The following is a 21,235-nucleotide window of genomic DNA, read 5'->3' as shown; positions in this document are numbered from 1 at the left end:
GTGTGTGTATGTGTGTGAGAGCATGTGTGTAGGTGTAAGTATGTGTGTGTATGAATGTGTGAGTGTGTCAGTGTATGTGTGTGAGCATGTATGTGAGTTTGTTTGTGCATATGTGTGTGTGTGTGTATGTGAGTGTGACCGTGTGTGAGCCCCTGTCAGTGTGTGTATGAGTTTGTGAGTGTGAGCCTGTGTCAATATGAGTGCATGTATGTGTTTATGAGTGTGTGAGCATGTGTGTCAGTGTGTGTGTGTGCGAGCATATGTGAGTGCGTGTGTGTGTGTGTGCATAAGAGTGTGTGTGAAAGTGTGTGTATGTATGTGTGAGAGTTAACGTGTATGTATGTGGCAGAGGGGATGGGGTAGGGAATGTGGAACAAAGGTCTGGGGTAAGAGGGCTGGAGGTGGAGGGGGATCCTCTAACCTGGGTTTGAACCCCGGCTTCACCACTTACCAGACATGGGGACCCAGGGAGGCACCTCTGATTCTCTTACCCTCTGTTTCCTCAGCTGTAACACAGATGGAGGCCTCACCATTTACCTCCCAGGGTTGTAGTGGGGAGTACAGATCCATGAAGCCCTCATTCAGGGCCTGGCAGCTCATAGCAGGTGCTTGATACATGTTAGTTTCTCTGTGTAAGCGATCACAATGACAATCCTGCTTTCTGTATTAAGTACCTACTGGGCCTCCAGCACCACACTCAGTACTTTCCTGCAAACATTTCAGGGGGCCAAAAGAAGTCTTTCTTCTCTTCTCCATGCCCACAGGAGTGTGTGTGTGTGTGTGTGTGTGTGTGTGTGTGTGTGTTTGCATGCACACACACGTGCAAACTCATGTGGCACGCGCTGGGAGTGGACACAATCGTAGGTTCTGCAATAGTTTATCATACTAGGTTGTAACATGGACCGGCCATTTTTGTGGATTAAAACTGGCTGAATGTTGGCGATCTTATCTAGTTTTTTAGTTGCAGGGATTGTAATTCTTATTTAATTCTTTCCACAATTGTATGAGGAGACTAGTATTCTTATTCCTCTTTTCCATATGGGGAAACTGAGGCTTATAAACTGAAACTGTCCCTGGCCTGTGACAATGCAAATGGTAAGTGACAAAGCTGGGACACCATCTGAGGTCCAACCCCAAACCACTACCCATGTGACCGAGGGCAGTCCCCTTTCTCCTCTGGGGCTCTGCCTTGTCATCTGAAACATGAAGGGGAGAGGGTGATGGGTTCTAAACTCTCCCCATCCCAGAGGCCTGTGCCTCCATGAGGGCCAGCCGAGAAAGCAGGTTACCAAGGAAGAAGGCATTTTCTTCGCTTTATGTCACTCACCCAAAAGAAGAGAGAGGGAGGTGGTGTCAGCCGCTTGGGAGACACCACAGGCTTCTCCCCGATCCATGAACCTTGATGCACAGCCCAAATGGCCACACGCAGACCCTGGGGCCCCAGAGAAAGGGAATGAAAGGAGCCCCCCCTCTTCCCACGGGCACCTTCTGTCTGACGTCCATGCTCAGTGGCTGTCCTGAGCCCTGGCTTTTGTGCTCTTGGTTCAGCACGGAGGACACGGCCTTGGCCAGCTGGAGGAGCTGCTTGGGGCCACCCTCGCCTTGCAGAGATGTGGAGATTTTCTCTGACACTGCAGCCTGGAATGCTACATCCTCAACCCATGTGTCTCCGAGTGTCACCTGTTGGGAAATCAGAAATGTGCTCAGAACCTGCTAGGAAGAACCTGGCCTCTGAAGTCACATGGGGCCAGAGCAGGCTTGGATGCCTTTGGCCTCACCTGGGAGTTCTTGGGCACTTCCTGAGGCTAGAGGGCACCCAGACTTGCTCACACCAGGCAGCTGACAGCCACCCAAACCAAGCCTTGGTCAGCTCCAGGCTGGCACAAGTCATTGCTCTACCACTGGCTACCCTCCTCCTCTTGGTCTCAACCTCTTCCGCCTCCACCCGGCCTCTGATGCTTGAAATCTTGGGATCTTATCCAGGCCCTTCCTTGAGTCCTTGTTGGCTAATTTTGGTCCTACTTCCTCTGAGCCCTTTGAAGGTGCTGGCCTAACTCATGCCAGAGTCATTCTCCAACCCTCCTCACCCACCAGCTCCCAGGACCCTCCCCCAATTCTGGCCACTAAATCATAAGATCTACAAATGTAGAGACCATGTCTGTTGCGTCCCTGGCTATACCCCCAGGACGTGGCCCATGGTAGATGCCCTGTAAATATTTGTGGAAGGAATGGATGAATCAGTGACTCATCTGGCTATGCCCCTGGCTATCTTCCATCCAGCCATCTTTTTGGTGAGGTTCAAAAGGGTGGAGAATTTTTCTCAGTCAAGAAACAGTGGCCACTGCCACCACCCACCTTAGCCACAGCCTGGGTCTGCTGTGTGTCCCCTGCACGATTGGTGGCAGAAATAACTACTGTCAGCATGAAGTCATTGTTCTCCTTTCCAAGTGGCAGATACACTGATGGGAGGACAGGTTCAGGGCCACAGTGTAGGCAGGAACCTGGCAAGACCAGAAATGGACCAATGAGGGGGCATCTCTAAGCCCCAGGTAGACTGCAACCCACTCAGGGAGAGCCTGATCACAGGGACACAAAAGTCACAGCTCTTGAAGGCATAGTAGGCTCTTGGGATTCCACACTTTCATGTAAGAGACAGTCACATATGCTGATTTACTGTCTTCTCTAAGCAACTCCAGGTTGCTGTAACTTTGGAATAATTTTACTAAAATCCATAAAAAAATTGCAGGAAAAATATCCCATTTACAGTTTTTTTTTTTTTTTTTTAAGTCAAGGTGGTAAACCAAATTATAAGAGGAAGAAAAAGAAGGAAGAGGGTGAGGAGGAGCAACAATGACAACTTAAAAATTAGCTCAGGGGCGAGGAGTTCAAGACCAGCCTGGGCAACTTAGGAAGACCTTGTATCTACAAAAAAAAATGTAAAAATTAGGTCTCGAACTCCTGACCTCAGGTGATCCAGCCACCTTGGCCTCCCGAAGTGCTGGGATTATGGGCATGAGCCACGACGCCTGGCCTGGGGCTCGTTTTTCTGTAGCCACACTTTCCTGCCTCCATGCTCACTTGGATGAGGCGGGAGAGGTACTACAGCAGACTAGCCTATTGGAATTAGAGCAGCTGTCCTGGCCTTTCCCTCTGGCGGGACGCAGGTTTGAAATAAAATCCACTTACCTTGCTTGAACTTTTTCCTTTCAGACTCAGCCCCATTCACAGCCCTCTTAATAGTGGTGTGTTTCCACATCTATGAGACAGGGCACTGTGAAAACTACACTCCCTTGGGTGTTACAGTAGCTGATGTGCCCTTTCCCTAATCAAGGTGCAATGTTTACACCATTGTGATGTTTCACGCTGGATTTGGGGGATCATCCTGGCAACACTCCTGGTACCTGACTTTGGAGGAAAATTACAACCTGACTAGAGCATTTTCAGAGCACAAAATGCCAAAGCCCTCCTGGGCACGTGGCTTACATCTGTAATCCCAGCACTTTGGGAGGCTGAGGCGGATGGATCACCGGAGGTCAGGAGTTTGAGACCAGCCTGGCCAACATAGTGAAACCCAATACAAAAATTAGCTGGGTGTGGTGGCAGGCGCCTGTAATCTCAGCTGCTCGGGAGGGTGAGGCAAGAGAATCGCTTGAACCCGGGAGGCAGAGATTGCAGTGAGCCAAGATTGTGCCACTGCACTCCAGCCTGGGCAACAAGAGCAAAACTCTGTCTCAAAAAAAAAAAAAAAAAAAAAGACAAACTAAAAAAAGAAGCCAAAGCCCACCAGGTGGAGATAAGGGCTCAGATGAGCCCTCCAAGGACCAATCACTCCCCAAATGGAAGAATAAATGCAATGCGAGTGGCTCCCCCATCTCTCCTGCTAATGCCCTGTGGCTGTCCCTGGATGTGGGTGGTTAGGGTGACAGCAGGGAGACTGTGCAGGGTTTTATGCCTTGTGGATGGGATCTTCCATGTTTGTCACCTGTATACCTTTGCAAATGTTCTTTCAGCTCAGCTCGTTCTGCGGTATCACCCATTCCCTGGGGCTGCCTGCAAAGCAGCATCAATGAAATTGTTGAAGATTCTGTTAACCAGACCCATCTCTGTCTTCTTGAATAGCTCCAGGTTTCTTGGAGTCTCAGCTACTCCGAGTGTGTGTGTGCATGTGTGTGTGTGTGTCTGTGTGTGTGGTGAGCGGGGCTTGGGGGATGGTGTCTTGGTGGCCGCCCTACAAGGTCATAGTTTTGAGTATCCTTGTTCATTTCACTCCATCAATGTCCCCCATGCGAGGACAATGGATTTGGGCTTCTAGTTGTGGAGGAGGTACTGATGAGACCTTCTCCTCATGTCTCGGTGGAATGATGGCTGGGTCAGTGTTTTGGGGCTAGGGGTTAAGCTTTAGGGAAGCCCTCATCCTGGCAACCTCTTTCACACACAGAACACATTCTTTGCAGCTCCCATAGAGAACAGGCCCCTGTTCTGCAAGAAGATGAGCCCAGAAGCCGAGGGAAGAGCAGAGTCCTCAGCTGGTACCTGATTCCAGGCAGAAGCAGAACTCCAAGGGTCCCAGGGCCGTGGAGGCGTTGCAGAAGATGGCGAAGCTCGTCAGAACAGTACCCTCCTCCGGGGCAACAGTGCAGGCAGGCACCTCGGCCGGAGGCAGAGCGCTGATCACGTAGGTGTCCTCCCCATAGGCGTGCCTGCTCAGTGCTGAGAGTGAGCACACATCATGCTCAGGCGGCCATATGGGGCCCACAGACTCCATCCTGCCGTTAGATCTCCCTGTGAGCTCGTTAACACAGAGATTCCTGGGCCCTACGTCAAACCCAGAACCTCAGATGTCTCTGGAGATTCTGGGGACAGCCCAGAAACGTACATATCTAACAACTCAACAATTAAACTCTGATGCAAGAGATCCCAGGGCCTCACTTTGAGAAACTGAGCAGAGATAGGGGAAGATCATCAGACAGACCTGAGCTTGAATTTTAGTTCTGCCATTTGCTAACCAAGTGATCTTGGACTTGACCTTTTCTTTTCCAATTTTGTTTTCCTAATTTTTTTTCTTTTTAGCAAGAGGGTCTGGCTCTGTCGCCTAGGCTAGAGTCCAGCGGTACAATCATAGCTTACTGTAGCCTTGAACTCCTAGGCTTAAGTGATTCTACTGCCTTAGCCTCTTGAGTCAGCTAGAGCCACAAGAGTGCACCATCATGGCTGGCTAACTTTCTAATTTTTGTAGAGACAGGGTCTCGCTCTGTTGCCAGGGCTGGTCTTGAACTCCTGGCCTCAAGGGATCCTCCCGCCTCAGCCTCCCAAAGTGCTGGGATTATAGGCATGAGCCACCAGACCCGGGCTGAGAACTTGACCTTGTCGAGAGTCAGTTCCTCATCTGTAGAGTGAGCTGATGATGACGGCTTCCCCACAGAGACCTCACGAGGTGGGCATATGCTGGGAAAATGCTCAAGATCACGGAGCCAGGAAAAACCAGAACCAGGATCCGGAAACAGGCTGAGCCCACCCCGAAGCCCACACTCTTCCCAGGCCCCCAGATCGCTGTAAAGAGCCACAAGTGGACCTGCAGTCACATCCCACATCACCTGGAGTAGCCACCTAGGTTTTCAGAGAGTGCGTGCCTGGAAGAGCTGGGCGTAAAGAGAATTTTAACCCATAAAAACTCATGCTTTGGCCTAGACCCAATTCAGAAAGTTTGGGGTGGACCCAAAAGCATGCATTTTTAACTAATACTCTAGTTTCTCCTGATATGCATGGTCTGTGGCCACTTCGGGAAATACGGAAGCGAAGTGATCCTAGAAAGAATCATCACCTCCATTGTCTGTGTGTTTGAGAATCTGTTTCCCACACTGGGCTTGTTTTAAACAAAAAGCCCTGAACAATCCCGGCAGGGCATGCAGGTTGCATGACCCCAGAATGACCTGCTTGTAACACTGGGGTTATCTCATTCATCCTGCAAAATAACCATTCTGAGGCAGGCATTTCGATTATCCCAGTTTACATGTGAGGAAACTGAGGCACAGAGAGGTGAAATCCTCTGCCTAGAGTTTCCCATGTAGAAAGCGGCAGTGGTGCGATTCACACCAGAGCCTGCGCTGTGGCCTCTGCGCTAAGCTGATGCCCTGGCTGGGTGTGGTGATTCACACCTGCCATCCCGGCACTTTAGGAGGCTGAGGCAGGAGGATCCTTTGACTCCAGGAGTTCAAGACCAGCCTGGGCAACATAGTGAGATCCCATCTCTCTATTTCCGTATTTAAAAGAGAAAAGAAAAATAAACTCATGCCCAGTATCTGAGTGTTTCTGGGTTTATCTGGGTTCCCTGAGAGGAGATAAAAGGGAGGCTTCGCACCTGTGGCTCTGATTCGGATGACCTCTCCCCAGGACTGCAGAAAGGAGCTGTTCAGCAACAACGTGGAGGTGTTGCTTTGGAGGAGGGTTAAGGAACTTGGCCAAAATCCTCTGAGTCCGCAGGCATCCGGGAGGGGCTCGGCCTGAAAGAGAGGATCGCCCAGGGCTCCTGACGCTATAGCCAGGCCACTGGACTGCAGCAGGACAGTGGCTTCTGGGTGCTAGACAGCCTTTCAGATTTATTACTGATGAATGGAGGGCAGGCAGCCCTAGCTCCCCAAGAAATCACCTGGAATATCCACTTTCCAGCCTCATTGGGGTGTTTGTCTCAGGTTGGGCTCCCCAGAAGCAGAGCCTCAGATGGGGATTTGTGTGCAGGTTATTTATTTATTTATTTTTGAGCCAGGCACAGTGGCTCACACCTGTAATCCCAGCACTTTGGGAGGCCGAAGTGGGAGGATTACCTGAGCTCAGGAGTTCGAGACCAGCCTGGCCAAACTCTGTCTCTACTAAACTCTGTAGTTTAATGAAACTGTGTCTCTACTAAAAATACAAAAATTAGCTGGGCATGGTGGTGTGCGCCTGTAATCCTAGCTACTTGTGAGGCTGAGGCAGGAGAATCACTTGTACTCAGGAGGCAGAGGTTGCAGTGAGCCGAGATCGTGCCACTGTACTCCAGCCTGGGTGACAGAGTGAGACTCTATCTCAAAAAAAAAAAAAAAAAAAAAGATAAAGAAAAAGAAAATATTTTTGAGACAGAGTCTTACTCTGCTGCCCAGGCTAGAGTGCAGTGGATGATCTCAGCTCACTGCAACCTCTGCCTCCCAGGTTCAAGTGATTCTCCTGCCTCAGCCTCCCGAGTAGGTAGAATTACAGGCGCACATCACCATACTCCGCTAATGTTTTTGTATTTTTAGTAGAGACAGGGTTTCACCATGTTGGCCAGGCTGGTCTCAAACCGCTGACCTCAGGTGATCTGCCTGGCTTGGCCTCCCAAAGTGCTGGGATTACAGGCATGAGCCACCATACCCAGCCTTATGTGCAGGTTATTTATTGAAGGAGGGTTCCCAGGGAAAAGCAGTGAAGAGAGAGAAACAGCAGAGAACAAAACAAGGCAAAAAAGTTACTGGAGGCGTCCAGCCTTAGCCTGGTCGCACGGAGAGCCCTGAAGTGTAAGTTGCACCACTGAAATCACCCTACCTGGGGACACACAGGCTGGTCTATTAGACCCTCCATCCATCAATTGTTGACCAATGGCCATTCCACGAAAGCTGGAGTTAGGATTGTCCGTCTGGGAAGCGGGACTTTGCTGAGATGCCAAGAGCACTGCTGCAAAGTTTCTCCAGAGCTTTTCTCCCTTGTGCCCATTTGCCCTGCTGTCAGTTCTCTGATTTTCTCCCTAGCCCAATACCCTGAGTCCCACACCACACGCTCTGAATGGAGTTGACCCAACCGTGGCCCAGTAATGGCCATGCGACACGGGTGTCCTGAAAGCACAAGGGAGATTTCCATTCTGGAGTGATTGTCACTGTGCTCACCTGCTCTGCTGAGGTGTTGTCCAAATACCAGCTGAACATAGCCACTGGGGAGTCCTCCCCCATGGTGACCCTGAGCAGAATATCTTCACTGGCATTAACTGGCCTGCAGTTCCTCTCACAGCTGAAAGGCAGACAGAGGACAGAGTGAGGAAGCTCCCCCAGGCATTGCTATCATCTGGATGTTTGTCCCCCGAAACCTCATGTTGAAATGTGATCCCCAATGTTGGAGGTGGGGCTTAATGGGAGGTGTTTGGGTCATGGGGGCAGATTCCTCATGAATGGATGAATGCCCTCCCTCGGGAGCGAGTTCTTGCTCTATTAGTCACCCCCAGAGCTGGTTGTTAAAAAGATGGCCAGGCGTGGTGGCTCATGCCTATAATCCCAGCGCTTTGAGAGGCCAAGGCAGGCGGATCATCTGAGGCCAGGAGTTTGAGACCAGCCTGGCCAACATGGTGAAACCCCATCTCTACTAAAAATACAAAAATTAGCCAGGCACGGTGGTGAGCGCCTGTAGTCCCAGCTACTTGGGAGTCTGAGGCAGGAGAATCACTTGAACCAGGGAAGTGGAGGTTGCAGTGAGCCAAGATCACACCACTGCACTCCAACCTGGGTGACAGATTGACACTCCATCTCCAGAAAAAAAAAAAGAAGAGCCTGGCCCCTCCCTCCCTTCTCTGCACACACCAGGTCCCCTTCATCTTCCACGGCAAGTGGAAGCAGCCTGAGGCCCTCATCAGATACAGATGTCCGGTCTTGGATTTTCCAACCGTAAGAATCATGAGCCAAATGAACCTTTTTTCTTCTTTCTTTTCTTTTTCCTTTCTTTCTTTCTTTTTTTTTTTTTTTTTTTTTTTTTTTTTTTTTTTTGAGACAGAGTCTGGCTCTGTCACCCAGCCTGGAGTGCAGTGGCCTGATCTTGGCTCACTGTAACCTCTGCCTCCCAGATTCAAGCGATTCTCCTGTCTCAGCCTCCCGAATAGCTGGGATCACAGGCATGCACCACCATACCCAGCTAATTTGTATTTTCAGTAGAGACAGCATTTTGCTCTGTTGGCCTGGCTGGTCTCAAACTCTTGGCCTCAAGTGATCCACCCGCCTCAACCTCCCAAAGTGCTGGGATTACAGGCATGAGCCACTGCGCCCGGCCAACCTTTTTTCTTTATAAATTACCTAGCCTCAGATATTCCTTTATAACAGTGCAAAATGGACTCAGACAGGTATTGTGACCACTGGCCGGGTTTTTTGTCCAGTTCTTCTCAAGTCCTTTGAGAGGGTAGGGAATGGCCCTTTTTCAAATTAAAGACGGAATAAAAGCCGTCCCCGCCCCAACCAACGCCGGGACATAGCCTTGGTTGTGAAGATGGACTGAGTCATGGCCTGACTGAATTCCCATTTCATTCACTGCACAGCATAATGATATGGAAGGTGAATGAGGCTGAGACAGGACCTGGGTTCTAATCCCGTCCTTATCGCTTATAAATGGTCACCTTGTGTGCATCACTTAAACGCTTTTTTTTTTTTTTTTTTTTGAGACTGAGACTCTATCGCCCAGGCTGGAGTACAGTGGTGCAATCTCAGCTCACTGCAGCCTCTGCCTCCTGGTTCAAGCAATTCTCCTGCCTCAGACTCCCAAGTAGCTGGGATTACAGGCGCTCATCAACACACCCAGCTAATGTTTGTATTTTTTTAGTAGAGACGGGGTTTCACCATGTTGGCCAGGCTGGTCTCAAACTCCTGACTTCAGGTGATCCACCCTCCTCGGCCTCCCAAAGTGCTGGGATTACAGATATGAGCCACCATGTCTGGCCAAATCACTTAAACTCTCTAAGCCTCAGTTTCCTCACCTGAAAAATGAGGGGATAGCCTAGATAATTTCTGTGATTCTTTTTAGTTCTGATAATAGTAAACTAATGCTGTGGTTTGACAGTGTGCCTGCCATGCACACGTTACTTCCATTGTCTCTAGCTTGTCCAATGCTCACAATAGCCCTATGAGTGACATATTAGCATCCCCACATCACAGATGAGCAAACCAGGTCCCGAAAGCTTATGTCATGTAACTTCTAAGTGGGCAGATAGAACCTGAACCATTGTGTCTGGATCCAAACTCTTGGTCTTCTCTATAAAGTCTCTATGAAGGCCAAAGCAACTCCATCTTGGATGCTAATCTGTCATGTTGACTACTGATTAATTCCAATTCCAGGAATCCCTCTAAGATTTCTATTCTCTCTACAGTTCTTTGTGTAAGAGCATGTACTTACTGTGAGTACTGCCCTGAAAGAGATTCACATAGTATTCTTGCCTTTCCCTACAATTGTCCTACACATTCCTTCCCTGTGGTATATAAGCCCTGGTTCAGGGGGGTCATGGTGCTGGCATTCACCATCTTGTCTTGCAGCCGCCCTGGACATCATGGTTTCTGTTCACAAGTCTCAATTAAATGTTCCTTTCTGAGAAACTAAACATGTCAGCTTCTTTCTTCGGCCTCTCTGCTTCCTCAGACTTTGGGGGAAGGTTTGCATAGACCTGCCCTCCACAGGACAGTTCCCCAGTTTCCCCTTTGGTCTGAACTTGACGATAGCTCTTGAATCTTCCTGCTTCTTTCCTCATGTCTGTCCTAGTCCAAGTGTGCGGGACATTCTGTATCTGCCTCTCTGTTCCAGTCTCCCCCCACTTGCGGCTCTGACCTGGGAGACTGAGCTTTCTAGACTTGGGTGACTGCATCACCCAAGCTGCCACACCCTCCAGCTTCTGACTGGGTCCAGCCAATGGGAAGCATTGACAGAGGACTGGAGGGTAAGAGGAGAGAGTTTGGGGAATTTATTCATGGCTTTCCCTGCTCTTTTCCCCGATGGGCTGTAGGTGGGAGAGGCTGTGCTTCTCCAACTAAGGCCACATCTCCCGTTGGGAGGTCCCTCTCCCACAGCGACAGCTCCCAGGACTTCTAGTAATGCCATCCCGTTATCTTACCTCTGCATTCCTGGGGGTGATAATGGCTTTCCTTGGTTATATTCTTGCCTTGTTGCCCCTGGTTCATTCCCTTATCCCTGCCCTCACCTGCAAACGGTCCCTTCATCCAGCTCTCTTCCATTTATTCCTGGTTTGGCTGAGCCATCTGCTTCCTGCAGGGACTGGCTGATAGGCCAAGCAACTTTGACCTCCTACTTTGACTCCTGCAAGAGCCTGGGCAATCTCCCTGAGTCTTCCCTGGCCCTCTTCCAAGTCATTCTCCACCGAGTCGCCAGAGCATATTGAAGTAACATGCTTAGAACTGTTGGATGCTTGGCTGGGCACGGTGGCTCATTTCCTGTAATCCCAGCAATTTGGGAGGCCGAGGCAGGTGGATCACCTAAGGTCAGGAGTTCGAGACCAGCCTATCCAACATGGTGAAACCCCGCTTCTACAAAAAACATAAAAATTAGCTGGGCACGGTAGCACGCGTGCCTGTAATCCCAGCTACTCGGGAGTCTGAGGCAGGAGAAAGGCTTGAACCTGGGAGGCGGAGGCTGCAGTGAGCTGCAGTGGCGCCACTGCACTCCAGCCTGGGTGACAGAGCGAGACTCCATTTCAAAAAAATAAAAATAAAAATAAAAATAGAAATAAAGAACTCTCGGGTGATTTCTCTGTATCACTCTTAGGAAAAAGGGTAAAATCTTGATATGACCGGCAAGGCCCCACTTGAGCCCTGCCTACACTACCAGCTCCTTCCCACCCTTCTCTTTTCCATCCTCAGGACACTGGCCTCTTTCACTCCCTGATGATTCTCTGCTCCCTCCCTTTGCCCGCTCTATTCCTGCTCCAGCTGCCCGTTCCCTGCCCTGTGAGTTTCTCCCGAACATCTCTGCTGAGCTTCAGTTCCTGAGAGAAGCCTCTCTGATCCCCAGTCAGGGCAGTTTTCATAGACGTGCGCTGTCTCCCTTCTTCATTCACGCCAGCAGTGCTGATCACCAGGTGGTAGCTAACCCCCAAGAGAACAGAGACCCCCACAGCCAGCCCTGCCCCAAGGCAGCCCCGGCCTTAGTGGGTCCTCGGTAAGTGTCGGCTGAACGAATGAATCAGGACCCTGGAGGAACTGCCCACGTGCCCCACCTGACTCGAGGCCTGAGTTCCCAGGGCGCAGACACGTAGAGGCACCGCTCTGCCCTGTTCTCCAGCTTCTGACCTCTCAGAACAGCCAGGCGCAGGGTGACAGCGGAGTCAGGCGGCGGCAGGCAGGATGCTGGAACCGCCAGCTCCCTCTGGTCTGTGTGCAGCAGCTGCCTCGCAACACAGCCGCTCCACTGAGCCCAGCAACGCCCTGAGAGAAACGGACAGACGCTGTTATCCATCAGCGGCCCTGAACGTGGCACACACTGGTTTTGAGAGGGGTCATGAATAATAACATCAGCTCTAAATAAACATTTTAATTTTTTTAACGTCACTTTTTAAATTTATTTATTTATTTACTTATTTGAGATGGAGTTTCGCCCTTGTTGCCGAGACTGGAGTGCAATGGCGCGATCTTGGCTCATTGCAACCTCTGCCTCCTGGGTTCAAACGATTCTCCTGCCTCAGCCTCCAGAGTAGCTAGGATTACAGGCATGCAACACCACATCTGGCTAATTTTTCTATTTTTAGTAGAGATGGGGTTTCACCAAGTTGACCAGGCTGGTCTTGAACTCCTGACCTCCAGTGATCCACCTGCCTCAGCCTCCCAAAGTGCTGGGATTACAGGCACGAGCAACTAGGCTCAGCCCCACCTGCTATTTCCATGGAATTTGCAAGGTCTGGCATGTACAAGTTACACAAAATGTCGGCCATAGGAAAAGCTGGTGTGAAGACTAAGAAAAAGAACAGCAAAGTCTGACCGCTGCTCACCACTTCTTAATGAAACAGGACAATTCAAGAACTCTATCATCGGCAGTGCACGGTGGCTTATTTCTGTAATCCCAGCACTGTGGGAGGCCGAGGCAGGAGGATCGCCTGAGGTCAGGAGTTCGAGATCAGCCTGGCCAACAAAGTGAAACCCTATCTCTACTAAAAATACAAAAATTAGCTGGGTGTGGTGGTGGGCACCTATAATCCCAGCTACTCAGGAGGCTGAGGCAGGAGAATGGCTTGAACCCAGGAGGCGGAGGTTGCAGTGAGCCGAGATCGCGCCATTGCACTCCAGGCTGGGCAGCGAAACTCTGTCTCAAAAAAAAAAAAAAAAGAACTCTATCATCACCTACCACATGACCATTGGAAGCGTAATTCCTTATCATTGTCCGGCCAGTCCAGGGTCACTGTCGTGAAAGGATCCACGTATGGACCAGGTTGGATAGACACCTCCATATCACCTTTATCTTTCTGCAAAAAAAGCAGCCAGCTGGTGAGACTCCCACTACAGTTAGCTCAGGCTCACTGTGGGGTGCCTTTGGCATCCCCCTTTCACCCCAGAGCAGTCTGCACCAAAAGCAGCCTCAGTGTAAGGGGTGGAGTGGAGACAGACACTGGCCAATCCCCTTGGCTTCCTTCCCCTCATGGGGCATGGAATCGCTTGCTCAGGATCCCTGGCTATGTAATGTGATTCTGAGTGTGGGCTCCAGAAATCGGTTGCTCAGGATCCCTGGCTAAGTAATGTGATTCTGAGTGTGGGCTCCAGAAATCGCTTGCTCAGGATCCCTGGCTAAGTAATGTGATTCTGAGTGTGGGCTCCAGAAATCGGTTGCTCAGGATCCCTGGCTATGTAATGTGATTCTGAGTGTGGGCTCTAGAAACACGGGGTATTCCTGGAGTAAGTTCTGGTGGGACTTGTTAAACAGCTCGGGCTGTAGAGCTTCTTGCTCAAGCCCCGAAGTCCTGACCTGAAATAACACGGGGCTACAGTGGAACTCAACCCCCAGTGGCCTCCCATGGCCTGAGAATAAAATCCAAACTTCTTGCCTTGGCACCTAAGGCTCCGCGTGATCTGGCCTCTGTGTCCATAATCTCCTACATCCCTCTCCTCCACCAGGCTCCAGCCATGCTGGCTTCAGGCCATCGCCTGCCTCTGAGATCTGCCCGCTCAGAAAGCTCTTGTTCTGCTTTCCAGCATGGCTGGCTGGCTGATCTTCACGTGTCCACTTACACGTCACCTCTGGAGAGGCCGTGTCTGACCACATCAGCCAGACCACCCTGTCCATTGCTATCGCTGCACCCTATTGGTTCTTATTCGATACTTATCACAATTTCTAATTCTATGATAATTTGTTTGTTGGAGTTTTTTTGTTTTTTTGTTTTTTTTTTTTTTTTTGAGACAGGGTCTTACTCTATTACCCAGGCTGGAGTGCAGTGGCACAGCCATGGCTCACTGCAGCCTCAACCTCTCAGGCCCAAACTATCCTCCCACCTCAGCCTCCCAAGTAGCTGGGACCACAGGCATGCACCTTAATGACTGGCTAATTTTTAATTTTTTTTTTTTTTTTTTTTTTTTGAGAGATGAGGGTCTCACTTTGTTGTTCGAACTCCTGGGCTCAAGTGATCCTCCCACCTGGGCCCCCCAAAGTGCTGGGATTACAGGCATGAGTCACCGTACCTGGCCAATATATTCATTAGTATTACTCAGTAAACTTCATGAAGGCGGGGACTATATGTGCTTATTCACTATTGCATTTCCAGCCCCTAATACCTAGCCTTGAACGCTGTAGATGCAAAATAAATCTTCATTATAGAATAAATGCATGCCTGAACAACGTCGACAGCAAGGAGTTGAACTCAGTCTTTGTTATAAAAACTAAAGAGCTTGGGCCAGTTTTCTTTTTTGTCCTGCTTTCTAATATAAGCATTAAAAGTGATAAATTTCCCTCTGAGCACTGCTTTAGCTGCATTCCACAAATTTGCATAGGTTGTGCTGTCATTATCATGTAGTTAGATATACTTTCTAATTTCCCTTGTGATTTCTTCTTGAGCTATTGATTTTTTAACAAGTGTGCTGTTTAATTGCCAAGATATCTAACAGATATCTACATATCCTAGATAGCTTATTATCGATTTACAACCTAACTCTGTTGTGATTAGACAACTTGCTTTGTTTGAATTCAGTCATTTTAGGCCTCTTTTCACATGGAAGACGCCTCAGGGATTCCTAGTGCTCTGGCCATTGGTACCAACACACCAAAACTCAAAACTAAAACAGAGTGCTTGGACATCTTTTCCTTGTGAGGTTAAACTTTTTTTTTTCTTTTTTTTCTTTTGTTTTCTGAGACTGAGTCTCGCTGTGTTGCCCAGGCTGGAGTGCAGTGGTGCGATCACGGCTCACTGCAAGCTCCTCCTCCCGGGTTCACGCCATTCTCCTGCCTCAGCTTCCTGACTAGCTGGGACTACAGGCGCCCGCCACAACGCCCAGCTAATTTTTTGTATTTTTAGTAGAGATGGGGTTTCACTGTGTTAGCCAGGATGGTCTCGATCTCCTGACCTCGTAATCTGCCCGCCTCGGCCTCCCAAAGTGCTGGGATTACAGGTGTGAGCCACCGCGCCTGGCCAGGTTAAATGTTATTTGAAGACAATACTCACATTCTTTCCTTCAGCATTCATCCCAGATGGTTCTTGGAGACTGGAAGGGGCTGTGAACACAGTGGGAAGGGGTATCAAGCTTTGGTTGGAAACCTTATAAAAGGTTGCCAAAAGATAGTGTCAGAGAGTCATGTGGAAAATGCCACCAGGAGCATCAGCCTGTCTTTGAAAATGGTTTAAGGGAACATAGCAAATGTTCAGGTCATAGGGAATGGATTAAAAGTGAGCCATCATGTCCACCGCTGGACTGAAGACACCTCTTTGGTAGTTGAGAAAGAGGCAGCTGCCAGGGCAGATAAAACACAAGATTTAGAGTCAGACAGATGCAGTTATGCACTGCTAATGTGTTGTTGTTGTTGTTGTTGTTTTCAAGACAGAGTCTCGCTCTCTCTCTCTCAGGCTGGAGTGCGGTGGCATGATCTGGGCTCACTGCAACCTCTGTCTCCCAGGTTCAAGCCATTCTCCTGCCTCAGCCTCCCGAGTAGCTGGGATTACAGGTGCCCGCCACCACACCCAGCTAATTTTTTGTATTTTTGGTAAAGACAGCATTTCACCTTGTTGGCCAGGCTGGGCTTAAACTCCTGACCTCAGGTGATCCGCTTATCTCGACCTCCCAAAGTGCTGGGATTAGAGGCATGATCCACTGGGCCCAGCCTGCACTGCTAATGTTTAACTACCAGTAAAGGAGGTGGGAGTGAGGAGCCTTGATTTGTAGTGTTTGTCAGTTTCCATGGTATAAATGTTCCCACCAAGCTATAAACCTGATGCTACTGAATATGGAGTGAGGAGAGATGGGCACGCTCACCTCTGGCAAGTGGGTGGAGTGGTCACCACACACTATGCTGCTGTCAGATTCTCTTACTGGCCTCCTATTGGCTATGTGAACTGGGCAGGTGAGTCATCCTCTCTGAGTCTTGGTTTCCTCATTTGTAAAAATGCCTGGAGGCCATCCGTTTTTCTCAGGGCTCCGGGAAGACTGAATGTAGTGCTGTTTATAGAATTACTTTGTAAACTATACATCTAGAAAGAATGCTAGCGTGTCAAGTTTAAACAATGGAAAAAGGTACAATCAATTGATGTCTCTGAAAAAATATATATTTTTGAGATGGAGTCTAGCTCTGTTGCCCAGGCTGTAGTGTAGTGGCATGATCTTGGTTCACTGCAACCTGCACCTCCCGGGTTCAAGCGATTCTCCTGCCTCAGCCTGCTAAGTGGCTGGGATTATAGGTGTGCACCACCATACCCAGCTAATTTTTGTATTTTTAGTAGAGACAGGGTTTCACCATGTTGGCCAGGTTGATCTTGAACCTCTGACCTCCAGTGATCCACCCGCTTCGACCTCCCAAAGTGTTGGGATTACAGGCGTGAGCCACTGTGCCCGGCCTGCTGAAAATATTGAAATATTAATGATTAATGTCTAATTAAAGTATAGTGATTAAGATAGGAACTTACAGTTATTTTGTGTGATTCACTAAGGCCCTGGATATATATATAAGGATATATATAAAGATCAGTAGCACTGATCTTTAAAAAACTCTCTCCCAGTGAATTCTCATTCACACAACTATAATTCCACAGGCATGTAAAACTATACAAATCAAGGCTAAGATGCCAGACAAAGGGGGCTTTCTTAACCTTAAGAAGGAAGGCAGTCCAATCACCCCGAATGAAAAAATTAGGAGAAATATTTGCTGCCTTTGATCCTGCCATGAATCAGCCGTGTGACTTCTGCAAAGTCAATTAAACTTTCTGGGCCTCAAATCCCATATCTGGCTGTCGAATTTCCAGGCATCTATGCCTCGCTCCCTTGGTAGCAGCATCTTGGGTGATATTTTCCCTAAGAACCATCCCTCCCCAACTCTCAGGCCTTGGTTTGGGTGAAGCTGACCCTACATTGTACTCCAGTGTGGGCATGAGACTGTGACCTGCCAAACTGACTGCCACTTCCCCTGGTCTCAGCAGCTGGTCCAGGAGAAACCATGAACTGAGTTTCAGCCAGCAAGACGCAGCCTCAGGACTTCTACTAGAAATCTCCATCAAGAGGTGCTCTTTCTCCTCTGGGGTTAAGGATCAAAGCCTGGGGCCATCTTACTACTGCCAGAAAGAGAGAATCCAAAAGAAGCCATCGCAGAACCAGAGGGGGAGAGAGGCAGGTTTCTGAAGATATTGTCTGAGCAACGCATCCAGCTGTGTTTAAGAACAGGTCCGCTCCCTGGGCTTTTCATTTTCATTTTCGTTTTTCTTTTCGGAGGGGACACCATCTCACATTGTCACCCAGGCTGGAGTGCAGTGGCATGATCTTGGCTCACTGCAACCTCTGCCTCCTGGGCTCAAACGATTCTCCTTGCCTCAGCCTCCCCAGTAGCTGGGACTACAGGTGTGTGCCGCCACGCCCAGCTAATTTTCATATTTTTAGTAGAGACAGGTTTTCGTCATGTTGGCCAGGCTGGTCTCGAACTTCTGATCTCAAGTGATCCACCACCTCGGCCTCCCAAAATGCTGGGATTGTAGGCACGAGCCACGGTGACCAACCAGCTTTTCATTTTCTGAGCTGATAAAATTTCCTTTTGACTCAAGCCAGTTTGAGCTTCTTTTCTGTCCCTTGCTACTTGAACTGTCCTAGCAAACACATTCAAGTGATTTCTACCTCTGTGATGGCTACTGTCAGCTAGTTCCCCAACAGCCATTACCCCAGCCTTCCTCCTGGCAGCCAGAATCCACCTTCTCCCACAGAACCTGAAAACGCTGGGTATCTGCTTTTCCAGTGCACTTTATAGCTGCAGACATGACCCTACTTTGGTCATGGTATCTGAGGTGATGATTGTGTAGAGTGGGAAAGATTTTTCCCCTAACAAAAAGAGGTGCACACGAGGAAACCCCTTCTCCCGCTGCTGGATAATGCTGGGTTGACATGCAATATCTGGAACTGCAGCAGTCACTTTGATTCCCTGAGCAGCAAGCCTAAGGCAGCCCCAAAGCTCTAAGGATGGCAGAGGAGAAAGATAGACTGAGCCTGGTTTCTTGCTGGCATCGCTGAGCCACCGAACCAACCCTGGAAGTGCTTACCTCCAACTTCTTATGTGAGATGAGAAAGCCCTGAATCTGAAGCTACTTAGGTTGGACTTTCTGTTACTTGCAGCTTAAAGCATCATAATGAACGCAAACTCTCGTTTTAGAATTCTGTATCAGTGGTTAAATGTTTTACTGTAAACATCATTGCCTCCTTAGAATAACTGGAGGATTCTAACCATCTGTAGTACAAGATACATATTCAGAGCCGTGTTTGGAAAGGCCCCTCACTAGAGCCTAAGCAGTTGCAATGCCCTGGACTCCTGGTAAAAGGTTTTATGCCCCCTTGCAGAAACACCTTGCCTGTGATAGTGATGTTCCCGATTTCCAAACTCAGGTTGGAGAAGGCATTCTTCACCAGCAGGGTAACCAGAAAGGTACCTGCAATACAAAGGACCCAGAGTCACAGCCGTTGTCATGAATTTGACCAAGAAAACTCTCCCAGCTTGCTTCCCTAGTCCACTGATGCCTCTAACGAAATATTTCACCTCTGAGCATTTAATGAATCCCTGCTGTATGTCAGGCACGGTGCAAGCCTCTGGGGACACAGAGATGAAGGAGCTTGGTTCTTGTCCTCAGGGGCCTTATGATGTGTAGACACATAGGACAGTGACCGCCAAACCATGGGAGGAATCGGCATGGGGCACTGTGGGCAGTGGGTGGGGCCGCTTCAACCTCAGGAGAGAAAGAAATGGTTCACAGGATGGAGCCAGGGCTGGAGCTAAATTCCAAAGGAGAAGTAGGTTTTCAATAGATAAGATTGGGGATTCCCAAGAGGAAGAGACATAGCAGTATTGTGAGAAGGGTGGAGAGAGTGGAGAAGGAATTTTTTATTTTATTTTATTTTATTTTATTTTTGAGACAGGATCTTACTCTGTCATCCAGACTAGAGTGCAGTGGCACGATCTCAGCTCACCACAACCTCCACCTACCTCCCAGGCTCAAGTAATTCTCCCGCCTCAGCCTCCCGAGTAGCTGGGATTACAGGCTCATGCCACCACGCATGGGGTGGAAGGCGTCAGGAGGAAGGGGCTGCATTTCTGCATCTGGGAAAGAACTGCATCTGGCTGGGAGTCAGCCAAGAAATGGGTCAGAATGTTCTGTGGACCAGATGTGTGCCTTGGGGAGAGGGGTGCTGACAAGGGCAGGGAGAATGAGGAGAGTCCGACAGAGAGGGGAGGTGGCCAGGGAGAAGCATCCAGGGCATGTGGCCAGCTAATGGGGAGGCATCCCCCTCCACCCGAGGAGCAAAGGCCTATAAGGCCCAACTGGGGGCCCCAAGAACCCAGAGAAGCTCCTACAATAAAAAGGCAGCTTCAAACATTTGCTCAACCTCAAGAACCAGGCCGGCACCACCAAGTGCAAATGTCCCTGCCCTGTCCTGTTCCCCTTCCATCCTTCCACCCACCGCCAGCCCTGGAGTCGTCCAAATCTGTTGGCCTCAGGGGCAGGAGAAGTCTGTTCATCATCTAACAGAGAGCGAAAGTCACAAGGCATGCGGAGATTTTATCAGACCGAGATCAACTTCCCCTGCGAAGCGACCTTTACAGCCGTGACTTTCAGGGGAGGAGTAATTTTTATAGGTGACAAAGCAAAATCTGCATCTGGCTTATAACCCATGCATGGTGTGATTTTCCAGCTGCAGCTGCCTCCGGATTTTCCCTCTTCCAAGCTGGAGCCTTGGTATCTGGCAAAGCCCCGGTGGTTTTCTTCTCAAAGCTATCGTCCCTTCTGCTATCTGGTTTGTGGAGTTGCTTGCAGAGGGCGTTGTAACCCCACACCTGCACAGTGTCACCTGTTTTCTAGCGCACCTCTGAGATCCAGGGGGTGCTGCGGGCAGGTCCTGGATGGGCTGGAGACTCTGCCATTCTCATCACATTTCTGCCTGCTGATCTCATCAGGGCCCTCAAGGACTCTCTGTTCCTTACAGATTAAATGCAAATGGGTGCTGTGGCCACCTCCCCTGGCTGGTGCCAGCCAGTCTGTCCTCCCATCAGCATCATTGCAAATACTTCTGAGATAGACCAGAGATGGGACTTGGTCCCCTGCCCTGCCTCATCGAGGACTCTACTTCAAGCTGGTTGGGGAGAGTGGCCCACAGCAGGCACAGACCCCCGTCAGATCATCCAGAGGTTGCACCGTAAATCTTGCTCAAGGTACCTTGCCCACTGATTGCAGACCTTGAGGAAAGGAAAATAAACAGCTCCCACCTTAAATCTTACTCAAGGGAGTTAACCCTATAGCCTGCATGCACCAAAGACTAGAAAAATGACCAATCTTTACCCTTTGCTTCCTTATAATACTAAAAATCATGCCCAGGGCAGAGCTTTAACATGCTAATGAGATATACCACACATCAAGAAGCATGTGACCAGACTGCACAGGCGCTGAACATTCCCCACCTCCACATGCTTAAATGTCACCCTTTTCCCACCCCACCTCCTTTCAGAATGCCAGGCGCGGTGGCTCACGCTTGTAATCCCAGCACTTTGGGAAGTTGAGGCAGGCAGATCATGTGAGGTCAGGAGTTCAAGACCACCCTGGCCAACTTGGTCAAACCCCATATCCACTAAAACTAAAATAATTAGTCAGGCATGGTAGTACATGCCTGTAGTCTCAGCTACTAGGGAGGCTGAGGCAGGAGAATCTCTTGAACCTGGGAGGTGAAGGTTGCAGTGAGCTGAGATCAAGCCACTGCACTCCAGCCTGGGTGACAGAGAGAGACTCCATTTCAAAAAAAAAGACAGGCTGGGCGCAAGG

The 21,235-nt window shown here is 49.5% G+C and overlaps 1 protein-coding gene across 1 annotated transcript in view; it reads right to left on the bottom strand.

Moving 5' to 3' along the window:
• Positions 1–21,235, bottom strand: part of PKD1L2 (polycystic kidney disease 1-like 2) — a 139,916-nt gene that overhangs the window by 86,515 nt on the left and 32,166 nt on the right. Inside the window, exons 8-17 of the mRNA XM_011990120.1 lie at positions 18,779–18,856; positions 15,407–15,456; positions 13,105–13,222; positions 11,984–12,191; positions 7,896–8,016; positions 6,359–6,500; positions 4,534–4,710; positions 2,356–2,501; positions 1,486–1,680; positions 1,328–1,432 (exon numbers count right to left, since the gene is read on the bottom strand). Coding sequence (XP_011845510.1) covers positions 1,328–1,432; positions 1,486–1,680; positions 2,356–2,501; positions 4,534–4,710; positions 6,359–6,500; positions 7,896–8,016; positions 11,984–12,191; positions 13,105–13,222; positions 15,407–15,456; positions 18,779–18,856 — 1,340 coding nt within the window. The remainder of the gene's footprint in view (positions 1–1,327; positions 1,433–1,485; positions 1,681–2,355; positions 2,502–4,533; positions 4,711–6,358; positions 6,501–7,895; positions 8,017–11,983; positions 12,192–13,104; positions 13,223–15,406; positions 15,457–18,778; positions 18,857–21,235) is intronic.

This window comes from Mandrillus leucophaeus, unplaced genomic scaffold (assembly GCF_000951045.1).
Source record: "Mandrillus leucophaeus isolate KB7577 unplaced genomic scaffold, Mleu.le_1.0 Scaffold37, whole genome shotgun sequence".
Lineage (NCBI taxonomy): Eukaryota > Metazoa > Chordata > Mammalia > Primates > Cercopithecidae > Mandrillus > Mandrillus leucophaeus.
This window is presented reverse-complemented; position numbering and strand designations above follow the sequence as displayed.